The sequence below is a fragment of the Pungitius pungitius genome, chromosome 18 (genome assembly GCF_949316345.1).
Source record: "Pungitius pungitius chromosome 18, fPunPun2.1, whole genome shotgun sequence".
Lineage (NCBI taxonomy): Eukaryota > Metazoa > Chordata > Actinopteri > Perciformes > Gasterosteidae > Pungitius > Pungitius pungitius.
This window is the reverse complement of record NC_084917.1, coordinates 1,607,195-1,624,031: the sequence shown is the minus strand read 5'-3', so window position 1 is coordinate 1,624,031 and position 16,837 is coordinate 1,607,195. Positions and strand designations below refer to the sequence as shown.

The 16,837-nt window shown below is 51.2% G+C and overlaps 2 protein-coding genes across 5 annotated transcripts; one reads left to right on the top strand and one right to left on the bottom strand.

The window, feature by feature from the left end:
- Positions 1-10,648: 10,648 nt before the first annotated feature.
- mzt2b (mitotic spindle organizing protein 2B) lies at positions 10,649-13,169 on the bottom strand. 3 transcript variants are annotated; one of them, XM_062558733.1, is made up of 5 exons: positions 13,007-13,169; positions 12,639-12,828; positions 12,381-12,529; positions 11,785-11,879; positions 10,649-11,174 (listed from the first exon to the last, which is right to left on the bottom strand). In XM_062558733.1, exons 2-5 carry the CDS (start codon positions 12,812-12,814, stop codon positions 11,037-11,039), a joined length of 558 nt encoding a protein of 185 aa, XP_062414717.1. In that variant the 5' UTR covers positions 12,815-12,828; positions 13,007-13,169; the 3' UTR covers positions 10,649-11,036. The 3 variants fall into 3 exon arrangements, with proteins under 3 accessions (XP_062414717.1, XP_037340295.1, XP_037340296.1); XM_037484398.2 differs by having other exon boundaries at positions 11,739-11,879; positions 13,007-13,167; XM_037484399.2 differs by lacking the exon at positions 11,785-11,879 and having other exon boundaries at positions 13,007-13,127.
- On the top strand, positions 12,848-16,809 carry trim23 (tripartite motif containing 23). 2 transcript variants are annotated; one of them, XM_037484396.2, is made up of 11 exons: positions 12,848-12,866; positions 14,150-14,312; positions 14,464-14,585; positions 14,667-14,945; positions 15,043-15,225; positions 15,327-15,542; positions 15,643-15,777; positions 15,859-15,988; positions 16,074-16,184; positions 16,261-16,385; positions 16,487-16,809. In XM_037484396.2, exons 1-11 carry the CDS (start codon positions 12,864-12,866, stop codon positions 16,664-16,666), a joined length of 1,647 nt encoding a protein of 548 aa, XP_037340293.1. In that variant the 5' UTR covers positions 12,848-12,863; the 3' UTR covers positions 16,667-16,809. The 2 variants fall into 2 exon arrangements, with proteins under 2 accessions (XP_037340293.1, XP_037340292.1); XM_037484395.2 differs by lacking the exon at positions 12,848-12,866 and adding an exon at positions 13,463-13,618.
- Positions 16,810-16,837: the final 28 nt, after the last annotated feature.

Genomic DNA, 16,837 nt, shown 5'->3' with positions numbered 1-16,837 from the left:
GTGTGTGTGTGTGTGTGTGTGCGTGTGTGTGTGTGCGTGTTGTGTGCGTGTGTTCATCCGAGCCGTGCCGGCGGAGGCAACACACAATTCATTACAAACTTTGTACACATGATTATGAAAGCATTTGCTTTCAGATTTTATGCAAAGCGTGATGTCAGTGCTTCAAGAATAAATAAAAAAGAAAGAAAAAATAAATTAATATTTATTTGGATTTATTTGCACATGTTAATTGAAGTGACAGCCGGTCTTGTTTCCTGGGGTCTGCGGGAGAGATCTAACGGCGCTCCGTCCTAAAGCTACAAAACAAAGCTGCTCCTAAAGCAGGGAGCCGACTCAGCAAAACCCAAATGGTCACAATTACTTTCACAATGTCTTTTAACCCCCCCCCCCCCCCCCCCCCCCCCCCCCCCCCCGCCCCCCGCCCTCCCCATTGTCAGATTGCTGATGGTAACTACAGTGCTGTGGATGGACCTGTATTTTGTGCCTGAGACACGATGGGACGCTACAGGAGAAGTGTCTTAAAGCTGCATTCTCTGTAGTGGCCTCCAGGGGGCGGACTCCTCCGGTCCTATAGAACTCTATGAGAAAATGACTACTTCACTAACGTAGGTGAGGGATGGTTTGGGGCGGGGCTACGCAGTGATTGACGTGTTTTCTACCACACGTATACTGCGTCTTTACGTCACTCCTCTTTACGTCTAAATATGGTCACTTCCTGTTCAGTGGTGCACAGACCAAAGGGTGTTCATGGGCTTTCAGGAGTGACGCTGCTTCCCTTTTGTTTACCGAAAGACGTTATATTAATATTTACGCTATGAATTCACAGAGTAGTTAACGTTGTGTTTAACATGTTTGCTCTAATTGAAAAGCTCTTTTCCTTCAAATGGAACCGATAGAATCCAGAAAGAAATATGCTCGAGTCACGTCATTTTACTTCTACGCCTGAGGCTGTGGTGGAGTCCTGCAAACATGGCCCCCGAGGGCTTGTGGTGATGAGGGGGGGGGGGGGGGGCAGCAGTGAGGTTAGGACACAGGTCGTTGTATCATTTCAGACTTTTCCCCCCGAATGAAAGCACCTGTTAAAATGCGAAGAGGATCCTTCAAACAGAGCTGCTCGGGACTGTGTCATAGCGTGTCATTAAAAGGGGGGGGGGGGGGGGTTACTTTTTAGTAAACCCTACCACTGCTGCAGGTAAACATCAAAACATCAGCCTCCCCCCCCCCCACGTCCCAGCCCCCCAGGCTTCCCTCTGTTCGCTTTCAAATGATTGAGCTTCTAATCAAATGTAATTTAACTCTCTACTATCTCGGCCCTCGCCGCAGCCCTCCCTCCCTCGCCCTCGCCCATCCTCACCCCTTTCCCCCCCCCCCCGTAGCCCCCAGCCCTGGGTCCTGTTGCAAGGCAACCGGTATCTCATTTCTAAAGTGTCAGTTTGCATTATTGTCTTCACGCTTTCCAGCTCTAACCTCTCTCTCTCTCTCTCCCCCCCCCCCCGCCCCCTCTCTCTCTCCCTCTCTCTCTCCCTCCCTATGCACATAAATACTTATACGTGCCCCCCCCCCATGCCTCTCTTATTGTATACAGTGTTTCCACCCCCCCCCCCCCTGTGTACTTTATGCTTTCTATAATAATACCAATAAAGCACAGAAGTAAAAGCAGGTAACTGAACTGAGTTGAAGACGTTTCTTTGTGCCTCGATACGTATATTTATCAATTACATCTTTTTCTTAAACCGACGCTGCATAAAAACGCAGAATCAAAGCAGATTTGAGATGTAAGCCACAAAGCAACATGTTTAGAAGAAAAGCCAAGAAATAAATCATAAATTAAAGCAAAAAACCAGAAAAAAAGACGAGTGTATTTTGCAGTGAGGATTCATCCTGAAGGGCTCTGTGAAATCCTAAAATATCTCTGCTCCATTCCAGACTGTTCCAAGGCTTCCAGGGGTCACATTTCTTTTGATTCGATACTTCGGAGGGAGAAGAAGCCGCGACAAATCGTGAAATACCCTTGAAAGAGCCGAGATGTAATAGTTCACTACAAATGGCTTTTAAATATTATTCAATGAATATAAGTCAACTGACCTCGACTCTATCAGTGAGTTGTTTATATATTTATAAATTAATTCAAGATAAACTCTAAAGATGACCAACTTACAAAATGCCAATTGTCTGGATGGGGGGGGGGGGGGGGGTTATGCATGAAAATCAAATAAATTGCAATTTATGTAAAAGGAAAAACTAGTGACAGAACAGGCAAAAGAGGCAAAATGTCTGAATCTGGGTGGGTGGGGGGGGGGGGGGGGGCTGTGACACTTCTCTGCTCTTCTACTTCCGGAGGAACCGGGTCGAATAACATTTGGACTTCCAGAAGCGTCTTGTGAGGAACGTCGACACTCAAAACTATGAACAAAGTTTCTTATACATTTTGTACAAATTAAAAATTGGTCAAAGGCAATAAACGACATTTCATTATCACTTGTAGAATTGTGTGTATTTTCTCATGAAGACCAATTAATTCCTCTTCACAAGTCTTTAAATTGAGATTTTATCTCCTAAATGATGGAGATCTTAATCCTGCATAATTCACGGGGGTAATTATTTGCTGTGGGCTTTAAAACCGTAAGATTCTGTCCTCGGATTCCTTTCCCCCCAAAAGCAAAAGATCGAAAATGAAAACCACACAAAATCACACGCAAACATTTGAACCTCCACCTGCACCTCCACCTGCCCCTCCACCTCCACCTGCACCTCCACCTGCATCTCCACCTGCACCTGCAGGCCCCCACATGTGCAAACGCACACAACAACGTCATCGCTTTGGACAACAGCAGGTTAACAAGAAAACGAGTGGGCGGCTTGTTGCTTTCGTTTGCGGTAACCATGGCGACACAAACTCATAAGATAAATAATGATGAATTGTTCATGATTAAGCTCAAGATGTAAAGTTCTGCATTCAGAGTGAAAGACAAACGTTATCAGCAACGTTTACTGCCATCATGCAACAAACAAAGGGATCGTTGCAGAAGAAGAAGAAGAAGAAGAAGAAGAAGTTGGCTGCAGACATCAGCCGAGTTCCGCTGGATGCGTGAACCTCTGAAGACGCCAGCGAGAAGGCGAGGAGACGTGTCACATGACGCCAGGAGGCTTCTCCGCATCGATGGAGCCTTCAGGTGAACGGTGAAGATGTTGGTCCACCTCACATGTTGGAGTTTGTGTAAGTATTTCATTTACTGATTCTATCAATTATGTCACATGCTGGGGATACTAAATATACTGAAGTTGGATTTAAGTTTGATGCATTTCTGTATTTTCTTTTGTGACCAATAACGTCAAAGTTAAAGAAGTTGAGACGTTCCTGTAGCAGCAACACTTTCAAATACAAAACACTAAAATACCAGGCAGTTCCGACCCACAATCCTTTGCTCGGCAGACGCACAAAGAGGTTCAAAGTTGACGGAGCGTTGATACGAGGGAGGAGTCCGTCTGGATGAAGTAAAGAGGTGTGTGGATGTATTCATGTGTGTGTGTGTGTGTGTGTGTGGTCCTCTATAAGCGTACGTGGTCAGCGTGTGGATGTGACATCCGGCCCTCGGAGCCTCCCAGGACCTGCAAGGTTAATATTTGAAGGAAGGATGGCCCATAAATATGAGCAAAGGGACTTTTAATTAAATAAGCACTTCTTAAATATCCTCCTGGGCCCGATGCTTTTGTTTAAAGATGATTGATTGACTGCTATCTCTCCAGGCAGGACCATTAGTTTCGCCGTACTCCGTCCCTCCCCATCTTCCCTCCCTCTATTTTTCCAGCTCTGCCAACATCTCTCCTCCCTTTCTCTCTCAATTACCCTCCTTCTCCTAACTCTTTTTACTCCCTCCCTTTTTATTCCTCCCATTCATCCCACCTCCTGCCTCCCTTTTATTTTCCGTGCGTGCGTCTGCTGTCACCTCCCCTTCCTTTTCTCTTTCCATCAGTCCACGTCCCTGAGCTCCTCTCAGGAGGCCCATATTTCTCCAAACTCGTGACAAGGTAATGAGGCCATGCTAAATCCTTCCCCGCCCCGGAGCGACATCACAAGGTGGAGGGGGCAGGTCGGGGGGGGGGGGGGGGGGGGCTTGCTCCAGCCACTCCGTGAGGCATCTGTCATCCGCCTGCACTCAGAGTCAAACCCTCCGATCCGGAGAACTTCGACCACGAAAAAAAAAACACCCAAAGCCCCGGCTCGTCTCTTTCTATGCGTCCTCGTCTCCTTCTGCTCGTTTCCTCCTTCCTCTGGAGCTTCCTCTGCAGCAGCAGCAGCAGCCCGCCACGCTCTGCTGACTTCTAGCTGGAAGAAGGGGATCGGCGGGGGACATCAGTCTGGCTGTGGGCAGCTGAGCCGCACACACACACACACACACACACAGGTGGAGGTGAGGGCATTTGCACTGCGTCGTGCTGCGATCATTGATCCAGGCCGATTGGCGATTGGTACGATCCCCCCCCCCCCCCCCCCCCCCCCCCCAGCGAGCGTTGTGTAACGGTTCCTTTGTCACCTTGAGGCCAAACTGTGGATCTTTATGTTACATCTATGGATCATCAGTTAAGACACGTCACGTTGTAGCGACGCTCGTTGGAATGAAACACACAGCTTTGTCGGTTTGAGGCGTTCTGCACAAATAACTCGCTACACGAGACGCCGTGCGTCCGCTGTCACGTGGACCGAACAGACCTTTAACCACACCACATACTAACAGAGAGGTGGACGAGAGGAGGAGGAGGCAGGAGGGAGGTGATGGAGGGAGGTGATGGAGGGAGGTGAATAATGGAGGCGGTGGGGGGAGAAACCACTCGGAAGGCGCGCGGCGGGAAGCAGACGATGCTCGAGCTCCAGGTATTGGACGGAGAGCCAGGTAACGCAGGCTGCAGCTGAATGGAGGGGGGAGGGGGGGGGGGGGGAGGGGTGTGTGTGTGAGAGAGAGGGAAAGGGGGGGGGGGGGGGTGCCGTATTAAAAATGCAGCAGTGGGGAGCAGGCCGGGGATTCACAGTAATTAGATGACAAAACGGCGGCGGGCTGGAGATGAGAGAGAGGGGTCACACACAATGCCACTGCCGCCGGGTAATTTGTAAGTGTCAATCACTAGCCTACCAGGGGAAAAGCGAAGGGGGGGGGGGGTTGGGGGGGGAGGCAGAGATGGAGGGAGTGAGATGGAATATGAGGGTGCTGGATGGGAAAAAAAAAGAAGTCTTTTTAAAAAATGTTCTTTTAAAGACAGTGAGAGGAGACAGGATGTGGACATTTAGAGAGAGATGCACATGCACACGTATGCTGCCCCCCCCCCCCCCCCCCCTCAACACGGTGTAGAGTATTACCACCGAACTCTCAGAGGGAGAAATCTCAAAACTTGGAGGACTTACATTTAAAGAAGAGCCCGATACACAAAACCACTGCCCCCCCCCCCCCACGCCCCCCCCCCCCCCCCGTTAATACGCCGCCAGCTCTCAAATCAACTGAAAAACTTCTGAATGAGGCTCACGAAGGAGCTGCATGAAATACACCATGTATGTAAATATCCCTCATGTTATGGGGTAATTGTATGGCTTTTGCCATGCGGTTTGACAGACAGGTGAATGTGTGTGTGTGTGTGTGTGTGTGTGTGTGTCTGAGAGGGGGCTCTTTCATTTTCTTTTCAGAGCCGATACAATGGGGGTAGTAGTTGGCATTATTCCAGCGTGCGAGGGGCCGACACAATGGGCGAGCAGCACTGCAGTCTGTCGGGGTGCACGGGCAACACATGAAACCACACACACACACACACACACACACACACACACACACACACGCATGCATGTGTAGATAAAGCAGGGTCAAAACATGTGGCTCAAAAAAGGTGCATAATCTGCATTACATGCAAAACACAGTGCTGGTATTTTGTCAGCGAGACCTGACATCACACCGGTGACATGTGATGGATTCCTCAGGGGGGGGTGAGGGGGGGGGGCATGTCCTGTGCACACCTGGGGAGGTATATGCATGCAAACACACACACACACACGCAAAGTGGAAATAAGGAGGCAGAAAAAGTCCTCATTTGAACACAAAAGAAAAGTATAGAAAGGTAAAAGTTGCAGAAGTACTTTGGCATTGCTTTGAGTTTCTGTTTGTTGTTCTGCTCAAATCACTTTGCAACAAAAACACAAAGGAAAAAAAAGGATCCAGCTCAACAGGTTAAAGTTCCCAAACCGTAAACTGAAGGTGTTTTAATTAAATGCTCATAATCAAAGAAAAAGAAAAAACGTCACAGTTTAAACACGAAGAAAACACAACCCATGAAATCCACGTGAGACGAAGATAGACCACTAACCTCTGCCTTAATTAAAGCGCTGCAACACACACATGCACACAGAACACCTCTGGAAGTGTCTTAATTGGGAAATGATTAAACTCCTCTTTTTCCTCCCTGTTTATTCGTTAGTGGACGATTAGCGGCTCATAATCCACGGCGCGGTTATTGTGCACCTCGCCTCCTTTTAACAGCTGCACACTTGTTCCTCCGGGGGGGGGGAGACAAAGCGCTGCGGATGGAGCCGCTGGCGAGTAAACGCAAACATCACAACATTTAGACAGGAAGCCATTTGAGAAAGTGTCGTCCTTCCCTCTGGAGCTACAGCTTCCTTATAGTAGCACAACAGAGTCCTGCATGGAGGTATTTTTACCACAATGGGGGAGGAAAAGAAAAGCTTCATATTTGATGAGGCAGTATGGCAGGTTTATCTTGAGGAGCCCGGGGGGGGGGGGGGGGGGGGTTTAGGCCTAACGTGTGTCTGGTACTGTGTCTCAGGAGGATGTTCATCTGGTAAAAGATGGTCCATTCTTAGTCAAATAGACCAAAAATGATGCTTAATGTGATTGACAGGTCTCCACCACAGACGTGTACGGTCACCTCCTGTTTGACTGGTGTCACTTCACTTACTTTCACTCATTTACAGTCAATGACCAAAATACAACTATTTAAAACACAAAGGAACCAAGAGAAAAAACAACAAACGCTGCAAAAGATTCCTAAAACTCACGAGGACAGAGGCTCGTCCTCCTGGAACCAACAAAGACACCTGAGACCCGCTCGCAGGCAGCTGGGCACGCGTGCGTGTGTGTGTGTGTGTGTGTGTGTGTGTGTGTGGCAGCCTGCACCCTACGGGGGTCCAAGTGAGTGTGACTCCATTCGCTGCCACAGCTGCCGTTAACAGACGGAACAAACAGCCTCTCGCTAATAAAGTGAATAAATAAGTAATGCTTAAGAGGCCGCGTTTACCTCCTCGACAAAAAAAACTGGGCAGGAAGTGTGTGTGTGTGTGTGTGTGGTACATTGATCTTTGGTGTTTTGCCACTACTCGTCTACTACTTCCTGTCTGTGGCTCATTACTTCATTATTCTATTTGATATTTTTGTATTAATCTGTTTTCAATTGAATGAAATGATCGTATCTTTAAATAAAGCTGACTTTCTTAAAAAGGCCAGATAATAGTAGTAATCATTTAAAGATGATTAGTCAACTCCTCGATTAATTGATCAGCAGCTGTGGGAAGGCTTTAAATGAAGGACTTTGTTAACTAAGTGTTAACAGGTAATAAAGTTAATAATAAATAATAAGTACTTATAAGATGCTGTATGTTATAATATCATCCAAAATATTGGACTAACAAAACATTCACAGACCGACTTGTTTCACCATTTTAAATGTGTTGTGATGAAGCCATTGATTTATTGACCAGGCAAAACATAATTATTATTATTAGTATCATTATCAATCATGTTGCCTCCTTACGTTGTCATAGGCTATGATTCATGAGGCTTTGTAACAGCTGTGAAACATCTGTCTGTCCTTAAAGAGGGACGATTCAGCCAAATCACATCACTTATACTTATATTTTGGGTAATGAAACAATGATGATTGAAATGATTGACAGTTGCTTTCTTCATTATTATTCTTCTTTCTCCATTTAAATAATCAATAGTCAGAGAAAACGTCGATGATTAAAAGAAAGGTGGACAAATTATTAAGGGACTTTCTTTGAGGGGATTTTTAGTGATGACTTTAGTTTTTCTAGAGATGTGGCTTTAAAACATTTTCAAAATATTAAATAGAAACAAAAATCCACAGAACACCCTAATAAGACTAGAAGATTATTATTATTATTATTATTCTTCTTCATACATTCCTGAGATGCTTCGGGGGGGATGCAGAAAACCTCCGAGGATGAAGCCAGAAATATCTGGCAAAAGGGGTTCTTTTTATAATTTGGGAGAACTGCCCTTCGTAGAAAATAAGCAGGAACTAAAGCGACGTTTACGGAGCTCAAGCTGCTGATCCGACTATAAGAGGAAGAACGATGGAGGAGGAGGAGGAGGAGGAGGAGGAGGAGGAGGAGGATCAGCCTGAAAGTGTTCAGCTGCCGGTTCAAAGACTACGGCAGCGAGTGGAGGAGTGAATGGAGACAGAGGCGGAGGGTGGAGGTGTGGGGGGGGGGGGGGACAAGATGGAGAGGGACTGCCTGCACACACTGTCACTGCAGTTAATATAAGGCGTGCAGATAAGAGCCCGCAGACAAACATTGACCGAATCAGGCATTTCAGCAGCGCCGGCCCGACTGTCAGTCAGCCTGAGAGACAGACCAACAATCAGCACTCTGCCTCTGATAAGGGCTCTACTGGGCGCGTGCAGGAAATAGCCAATCTGCAGCCGGCCTGGCAAGGAGGGTGATGGAGGAGGAGGAGGAGGAGGAGGAGGAGGGCGGTGCGATGATGGAGAGCGAAGGGGTTAGAAGAGGGAGGGAATGCAGGGAGACAACAAGGGAGGGAAAGTGGCCTATAAATTTAGAGAGAGAAATGTGGACCAAGAGTTCAGAGCAGAGGATAATACCCGAGAGGAGGAGGAGGAGGAGGAGGAAGAGGAGGAGGAGAGGAAACGGGATGATATTCCTCCACACCTCACCCGAGTGCTCTCACCGAGGAAGACGTTCTGTGGGGAATATATTAAAAATAAGAGGAAGACGGAGAGAAGGAGAGGTGTGACATCGGCTCCTAAAATAGTGTTTCTTTTTGTCATCCGGGAGCCGTGCGCGTGTGTGTGTGTGTGTGTGTGTGCGACGACGTGCTTCAGACCAACACCTCACATTAATGATTCCACCAGCTCATTATTCAGCCGCCGCTCGCCCTGCCTCGCGCACAATAGCATCATTTCATCGTCTCTATTGATTAATGGTGCATGTAGTGTGTGTGCACGCACTCACACACACACACACACACACGCACGCACGTGTGCGTGTCCAGTGTGTGAGTGAAGGATAACACTCCCCATCTAATGGAGCAGCCTGAACCAGCCATGAAATTCCCTCATAACAGAATAAACACATCCAAAAATGCTGGAGTGGATGCCTATGGAAATGCAAGGTAGGTGTGTGTGTGTGTGTGTGGGGGGGGGTAGGTGGGGGTCGGGGGGAGTGCAGGGTCGGTAGCTTGGACCCACACTGACCCCCGTAGGTCACATCAGGAACTGCAGGCGGGCAGCAGGTCGCTGGGATAAATTCCCAGCCGTTTACCTTTGTCAAACACGCTTAGTTTCCTCCCTGCAAAACGGGGGCCAACAGCTGCAGAGCGGTTATTTATTTTTTTGCGGAATTGGAGAGTCGGGGGGGGGGGGGGGGGGGGGAGGAGGCTCCTTGATATCACACACACACACACGCTACCGTGGCCACTGATAACAGCAGGAATGGAGCTAATCACGAGGGCCCCTGTTTGTGTTCGCACACGTTGATGTGCAGAGGCGGTGGGGGGGAGGGGGGTAGGGGGGTGGGGGAGGCATGCAACCCTCCCCGGTCGCGTGCTGCTTTCTCCTGCTCCGTCAGGCCCCATTAAACCTGCTACACCACAGCGATAAGGTGCCATCAATTACAGGCCCGCTGCCGTCGGTGCAGAGAGGCAGCGGCTCATAACCGGGACAAACGGCCGCATTAAATACAGAAATAAAGAAAAAGGCCCTGCAGCTGCGTGAAAGCATCACCTGTGAGCTGGACCATCAGTCTGCTAGTGAATGAGAGGAGAGGACACACACACACACACGCACACACACACACACGCTTTTGTTTTTTAAATAGAAAAGGATGTTTGGGCTCATTTCTTATTAGCTGCTGTGGGCCTCTACTGCCCCCGTGTGGTGGCTGCTGCACCATGCAGGCAGTAGGATCAGAAAGGCTATTTTTGAAAATATTCCTCAAACAGTTAAAACACAGACTTTTTCCTCCAAGCCGACGGGGCAGAGGGGAATAATTTTTTTAAATCGATTGAACCGTCTCAGCTGGAGTGAGATCGATAGCGGCGAGCACTCCGTCACAAAGGAAGCCGCATTCCTCACGGCGCCGACGGAGGCGCCGTCCATCCAGCGAGGGACCGACAACACGACAGCTGCCGAGCCGATGGGTGCAGCAGCTCCATCGCAACCAGTGAGGAAACAACCGGAAATGAGAAGGTTACAAAGAGCTGGAGGAACGCAGCGAGGTCTTATGTTCGAAAAAAGTCTTTAGAATGTAACGAATGTTTTATGTGTGTGGAGGGAATCTTCAACTTAGAAAAAGAGCCAGAGATAAAACTAAGTACAAAAAAGGGTTGAATCAGGAAGGAAGAAGAAGTTAAATTTATTTAAGATGAACCATTATATAAAAAAAGGTTGCACGTTGAATACAGACATTAAAAGAAGAACATCTAAATAAGTTATGATATGTTATTTTCCTCCATCACAGTGACTCTAATGACTCTCTCCCCACAGAGCCTGATTCCACTGGTAGAGTCCAGTAGAGTCTAGAATCAAGTGGAACGTAAGCGGGTGACGATTAGCAGAAAGGAAGCAAGCGTTTTACTACGAGAGACTGTCCATGTATTTAAAATGTTGTAATCCTTTAGCCTCCATTGTGTGGAGGTAGAAGAAGAAAAGGGGGGGGGGGGAGGGTTAACGTAGAAGAAGAGCGATGTATTTACAGACAGGGTGACGTCACGTGGAGTTTATCTGGGAGGAGGAGCTACTGCTGCCCGAGCTCTTGGTCTTCTGCCCCCTGGTGGCGCTGGGCTGCCGCTGCGCCCGCTGCCCGGAGGCCTCTCGGCTCCTCTCGCCGGGGGCCGCTGCGCCTTTGCTGCTGCGCACTGCGGACACGGAGGGAGGGGGGACACACACGCACGCAGAGGTTAAGACAACGTGGTCTTTGAGACGACAGGACGAGGACGTGGGGCAGAAGGGAAACGGTTCCAACTCGGGAGCTTCTTGTAGGTTTGAAGGACATGGAGACGTGACTCCGTTCATAAACGTGTTTCAATGATGCGAGCGAAGCGATTCAAATGGGGACAAAAGGCTTTGTGACGGACTCGGACCCCCTCGCAGTGAGGACTGAAAACGAGCAGACGGGGCGCTTATGTAAAACTAAAAGCTCAGTTTGACTCCTGTTATTTGAATTCTTAGTTAATAATGAATTAACGATTTGTTAGCGTGCAGCACACTGCAGAAGGATCATGAAAACACAGCCTTCACTCAGAGCATCTTTATATCCACGAGATCCTACATGTGTCCTCATCATCACACACTTTCAACACACGGCATGCGGTGGTGGTCCATGCACTGAGGGGCACACAACCCCCCCCCCCCCCCCCCCCTCATGTTGGCAAGCAGGCAGACGGATGGAGGCGGCGGACACAGAGCAGCGGGTGGGGGACCTTGAGAGTGAGGAGAACTAGCGTCTTGGGGGCCGTAGACCACAACCTTAGTGCCGACTCTGGGGGCCCTGGAGCCGGACGGCGGGGGGGGGGCGGCTGCAGGCGGCTTAGGGCTCTTTCCAGAGACCAAAGAGTCCTCGTCTTCAGTGAACAGGAGGCACAGAAAACAGAATCCCGGGAGGACAGAAGAGGAAATTAGAAAAAGCAGCGAGAGGCGCACAGAGTGAAGAGCGGCTTCCGCTTGGGGGGGGGGGGGGGGGGGGGGTACAGCGTGTTCGGTACTTAAATGAAGGAATGCCAAAGTCTTGCATGCTTGGAAAGGGAAGTGAGGAAGAATGACAGCAGATTGGGAGGAAAAGAAATAAAACACTTTTTTTTTAAAGAACTCTTGAAGCCGCTTTCTACACATCAACCTCGAGTTCTTTTCACTCTGCAGACAGAACTATGCTGCACTAAATATGGTGGTTTAATAAACTTTATCTTTATTTAACAGGGGGGGGGGTAAAGGGGCAATTTGTTTCTTTATCTTATCTTTACCGATAAGATCAGAAACTCTATCCAGAGCCAACATGTCCCCCCCTTTGTTGTGGCAGAACGGCGCCTCACCTCAGGAGGAGCTGACCCCCCCTCACTGTCACTGACCTCTGACCTCGGCGGGCGCCGTGGCGGCGTGGGGGGCGGCTGAAGACTCCCCGCAGCCTTCAGCGACCCTCTGGCCCGCGCACATCGCCTTCAGGGTCTGGAAGACGGCCTGGGGAGCCACGTTCATCTTTAACAGGTCCACGATGATCCTGAGGAGGAGGAGGAGGAGGAGGAGAGGAAGGAAGGAGGGGACAAGAGTGTGAACGCAGTGGCGGTGCAGCGTGGATCCGCGTCCTCTGCTGGGGGCGCGAGCCTTACTTGAAGACCTCCTGGTCCACGGTGATGCCCGCCGCCTGCGTGAGCTCGAACAGCTCCGCTTCTTCGGCGCTCAGCACTTTCTTCTTCTTGATGGCATACTTCTGCACGTTGCTGGTGACCAGGAGTGCGGGGGAGTCCGGGGCGGAGGGCAGCGGGGGTTGCGGTTGTTGAGACATCAGCGTGCGGACACCTGAGCCGGAGGCGGATGGATGAAGGACAACAAATATGGTGAAATGGAGAAGTCTGCGAATTTACGCGCCCAAGAACCCAAATAATGAAAATATGGAGGAACTCGCTTGATCGTATTTTAAATATTACAATAACGTCCAGAACAACAACCTTAGGTAAAATGTGAAACAACTAGTTACCGTTAAATCAGCGCAGACGGGTCAACGGTTAAGAGTTTTCATTCGGCACTGCGGTCCCGTCTAGCTAACGTCACTGCCGAGGGGAGGCGCGCAATGATGACGTCACTTTAAAAACAACGGCGTTGTCCTTCGGTACTTGTAGTCAGCATAATTATATTTTTTCGGACGACATAACCAAATAATTGTTTTATTTCATTAGTGGTGGGATAAATATTTCAACCGGAGTTAGCTAAATAGTTTTGTGACTGTTGCAAAACGCATGCGCAATATAGCAGGATGTAGAATGCACGGCAAGTTTTTAGCAATTGACAAAATGTGTGTGAGATTACTGCCCTCTAATGAGAAAAAATACATTTGACCTAATATTAGTCACTTTGTTGCGTTCTTACGGGGAAGAAAACCGTAAACAGAAGAAGGAACGGCCCCTTATGTGTATATGGTTCACCGAGTGAAACCGGAAGTGCTCGCGGGATTGTCCTCTCGCAGCCGCTCAGACCGCTGCGACGACCAAGAATGGCCGCTGCCGCAGCAGGAATAAACAAGCAGGGCGCCGTAGCGACGATGGAGCCGTGTATCCGACACGGCAGGGGACCTCACGGAAGCACTGTGAAGGTCATTTCTATTGTCACTAAATACCAGGCGTGCGCTTGACTGTGTTCGTTAGCGGGAAAGAATCGACAGCAGCCTCTTCTTCGTGGCTTCTGATTTTGGATGAATGTTGCTGCGTTTGTTGGTTGGAGGGGGGGGGCAGACCGACCATGTATGCAAACAGCCCAATCTATAGGAGCTCTGTGTAGCTGTATTGCAAATGTATTTCTCGATTATCTTTTGTTTTATTTGTGCAAAAACCAGCGCATCTTTGTGCGCGGAGCCCGCTACCGGTTAGCCAGGCGGACTCCGTCTGTGTGGCAGTGACGTAATGCGTGAGTGCTGGAACCCCCGAACCGATGTCAACACAGCATTTGTTCTTAGAAATCACCGGGGTCAATGATGTCAAATGCTATGACTCGAAGTGGCTGGTTTCCAGTAGCTCCCCTACTAATGAACGTTGTTTTCCTCTCATTGAAAAGCGCCCATTCACCTCTGCGCTGGAAGGGCATGCAATGACTGACTGTGTGTGTGTGTGTGTGTGTTCCCCCACAGGTGCTGGAGTGTGGTGTGTGTGAGGACGTCTTCTCTCTCCAGGGGGACAAGGTCCCCCGCCTCCTGCTCTGTGGTCACACCGTGTGCCACGACTGTCTGACCCGGCTGCCCCTCCACGGCCGAGCGGTGCGCTGCCCCTTCGACAGACAGGTCACCGAGCTGGGTGAGTTGAGAGGGGCCTCCGTTACCACGGTTACCGGGGTGGGTGGGTGGGTGGGGAGGAAAAAATAGTTTTCTTTTATGGAGGTTTGAACTCTTCTCGCCCTTTTTTTTTTAGTACTTTCTTTCACTCACTCTTTGTAACCTCTTTGAAGGGGATTCTGGAGTTTGGGGTCTGAAGAAGAACTTCGCTCTGCTCGAGCTGCTGGAGCGACTCCAGAACGGAGCGACCAACCAGCCGGGGATGGCGGAGGGGTCCCTGAAGGGCATGGGAGAAGTAAGCCCACCCACATTCACGCGGCCCGGTCGCTTGAACTTCTCGCGCGCTAATCGCCCCCCCTCCCCCTCCCCCTCCCAGTGTATAATCCGGTGTGACGAGGACGAGAGCCACACGGCCTCCATGTACTGCACCGTGTGCGCCACCCACCTGTGTGCCGAGTGCTCCCAGCTCACCCACTCCACCCGCACGCTGGCCAAGCACCGCCGCGTGCCGCTGGCCGACAAGCCGCACGAGAAGACGCTGTGCTCGCAGCACCAGGTCCACGCCATCGAGTTCGTCTGCCTGGAGGAGGTGTGCCAGTCGGGCCCCCTCATGTGCTGCGTGTGCAAGGAGTACGGCAAGCACCAGGGTCACAAGGTAGCCGGAGCCCCAGAGAGCCTCGGCCCTCGGGGGGGGGGGGGGGGGCACGAGCCCCCCTGCTGCTGCTTTCCTCATTTCTTTTGTTTTTCTCCAGCACGCCGTCCTGGAGACGGAGGCGAATCAGATCCGCGCCTCCATCCTGGACATGGCCCACTGCATCCGCACCTTCACGGACGAAGTGTCCGAGTACTCCAGGAAGCTGGTGGGCATCGTGCAGCAGATAGAAGGCGGAGAGCAGATCGTGGAGGACGGCGTCGGCATGGCGCACACGGAGCACGTAAGGCTTTCATGTCGTTCATGTCCTCCTCCTCCTCCTCCTCCTCCTCCTCCTCCTCCCCCTCCCCCTCTGTTGACGCCCTCCCCCGGCGCCCCCTTCAGGTCCCCGGCACGGCGGAGAGCGCCCGGTCCTGCGTGCGGGCGTACTTTGCGGATCTCCACGAGACGCTGTGCCGGCAGGAGGAGATGGCGCTGAGCGTGGTGGACGCGCACGTCCGCGAGCGTCTCATCTGGCTGAGGCAGCAGCAGGAGGACATGACCATCCTGCTGTCGCAGGTCTCCACCGCCTGCATGCACTGCGAGAAGACCCTGCAGCAGGTAGGCGGCGGGACCCTCCTCCACCGCCGGGCCGACGCACGTGCGGTACGGTGATGTGTGTCTGTGTGTGTGTGTGTGTCTGTGTGTGTGTGTGACGCAGGACGACTGCAGGGTGGTGTTGGCCAAGCAGGAGATCAACTGTCTGCTGGAGACGCTGCAGAAGCAGCAGCATCAGTTCACGGAGCTGGCGGATCACATCCAGCTGGACGCCGGCATCCCCGTCACCTTCACCAAAGTAGGCGCCCCTACTACCCTCCATCTACCCCCCCCCCCCCCCCCCCGCGTTCCAGTATGTAACAAGGTGCTCTTGCTTCAGGACAACCGGGTCCACATCGGGCCGAAGATGGAGATCCGCGTGGTGACCCTCGGGCTGGACGGAGCGGGGAAAACCACCATCCTCTTCAAGCTGAAGCAGGACGAGTTCATGCAGCCGATCCCGACCATCGGTGACGCCGCTCGACGTGAATCACGACCCCCCCGCCGCCGCAGGAGGCTGTGAATAACGCTCCGAGTGTTCCTTTCCCTCCGCAGGCTTCAACGTGGAGACCGTGGAATACAAGAATCTGAAGTTCACCATCTGGGACGTTGGTGGGAAACACAAGCTCAGGCCCCTGTGGAAGCACTACTACCTGAACACGCAGGGTACGCAGCATCACCCCAGCGCCTCGCTTCCAACGCCGCCCGCTGGAAGTTAACGCTTTGCTTTGGTTCCGTGCAGCGGTGGTGTTTGTGATTGACAGCTGCCACCGGGACCGGCTGATGGAGGCCCACAGCGAGCTCGCCAAACTGCTGACGGAGAAGGAGCTGCGAGACGCCCTGCTGCTCATCTTTGCAAACAAACAGGTGCTGCAAACACTAAGGAGTGGTAGGAGCGGTGCGTCCCCCCCCCCCCCCCCCCCAGGTGTCGTCTGGTGAGGTGACCGTCCTCCTCTTTGTGCCTGCAGGACGTCCCCGGCGTGGTGTCGGTGGAGGAGATGACGGAGCTGCTGAGCCTCCACAAGCTGTGCTGCGGGCGGAGCTGGCACATCCAGGGCTGCGACGCGCGCAGCGGGGTGGGGCTCCACGAGGGGCTGGACTGGCTCTCCAGGCAGCTGGTGGCCGCCGGCGTGCTGGACGTGGCCTAACAGGAAGTGGATCAAGGGGCGCCGCCCGGCCCCCTTTTATAGACTCGATGTGGGCAAAGACAACAGAGCTGTAAATACTACCTGTAACTTCACCCAAAATACAAATAAATAACCTGAGAAATAAACCTGAGTTAAGACTTAAACCCCCCCCCCCCCTCCCCCCCGCTTCGT

Coding starts and splice junctions, on each gene's coding strand:
- mzt2b (XM_037484398.2), bottom strand. CDS start 12,814: ATGTCTCAACAACCGCAACCCCCGCTGCCCTCCGCCCCGGACTCCCCC. Junction 12,530..12,638: donor GTGGACCAGGAGGTCTTCAA/GTAAGGCTCGCG, acceptor CCTCCTCCTCAG/GATCATCGTGGACCTGTTAA. Junction 11,175..11,738: donor TAGTTCTCCTCACTCTCAAG/GTCCCCCACCCG, acceptor CCGTGTCCGCAG/TGCGCAGCAGCAAAGGCGCA.
- trim23 (XM_037484395.2), top strand. CDS start 13,520: ATGGCCGCTGCCGCAGCAGGAATAAACAAGCAGGGCGCCGTAGCGACG. Junction 15,226..15,326: donor GCATGGCGCACACGGAGCAC/GTAAGGCTTTCA, acceptor CGCCCCCTTCAG/GTCCCCGGCACGGCGGAGAG. Junction 16,386..16,486: donor TCATCTTTGCAAACAAACAG/GTGCTGCAAACA, acceptor TTGTGCCTGCAG/GACGTCCCCGGCGTGGTGTC.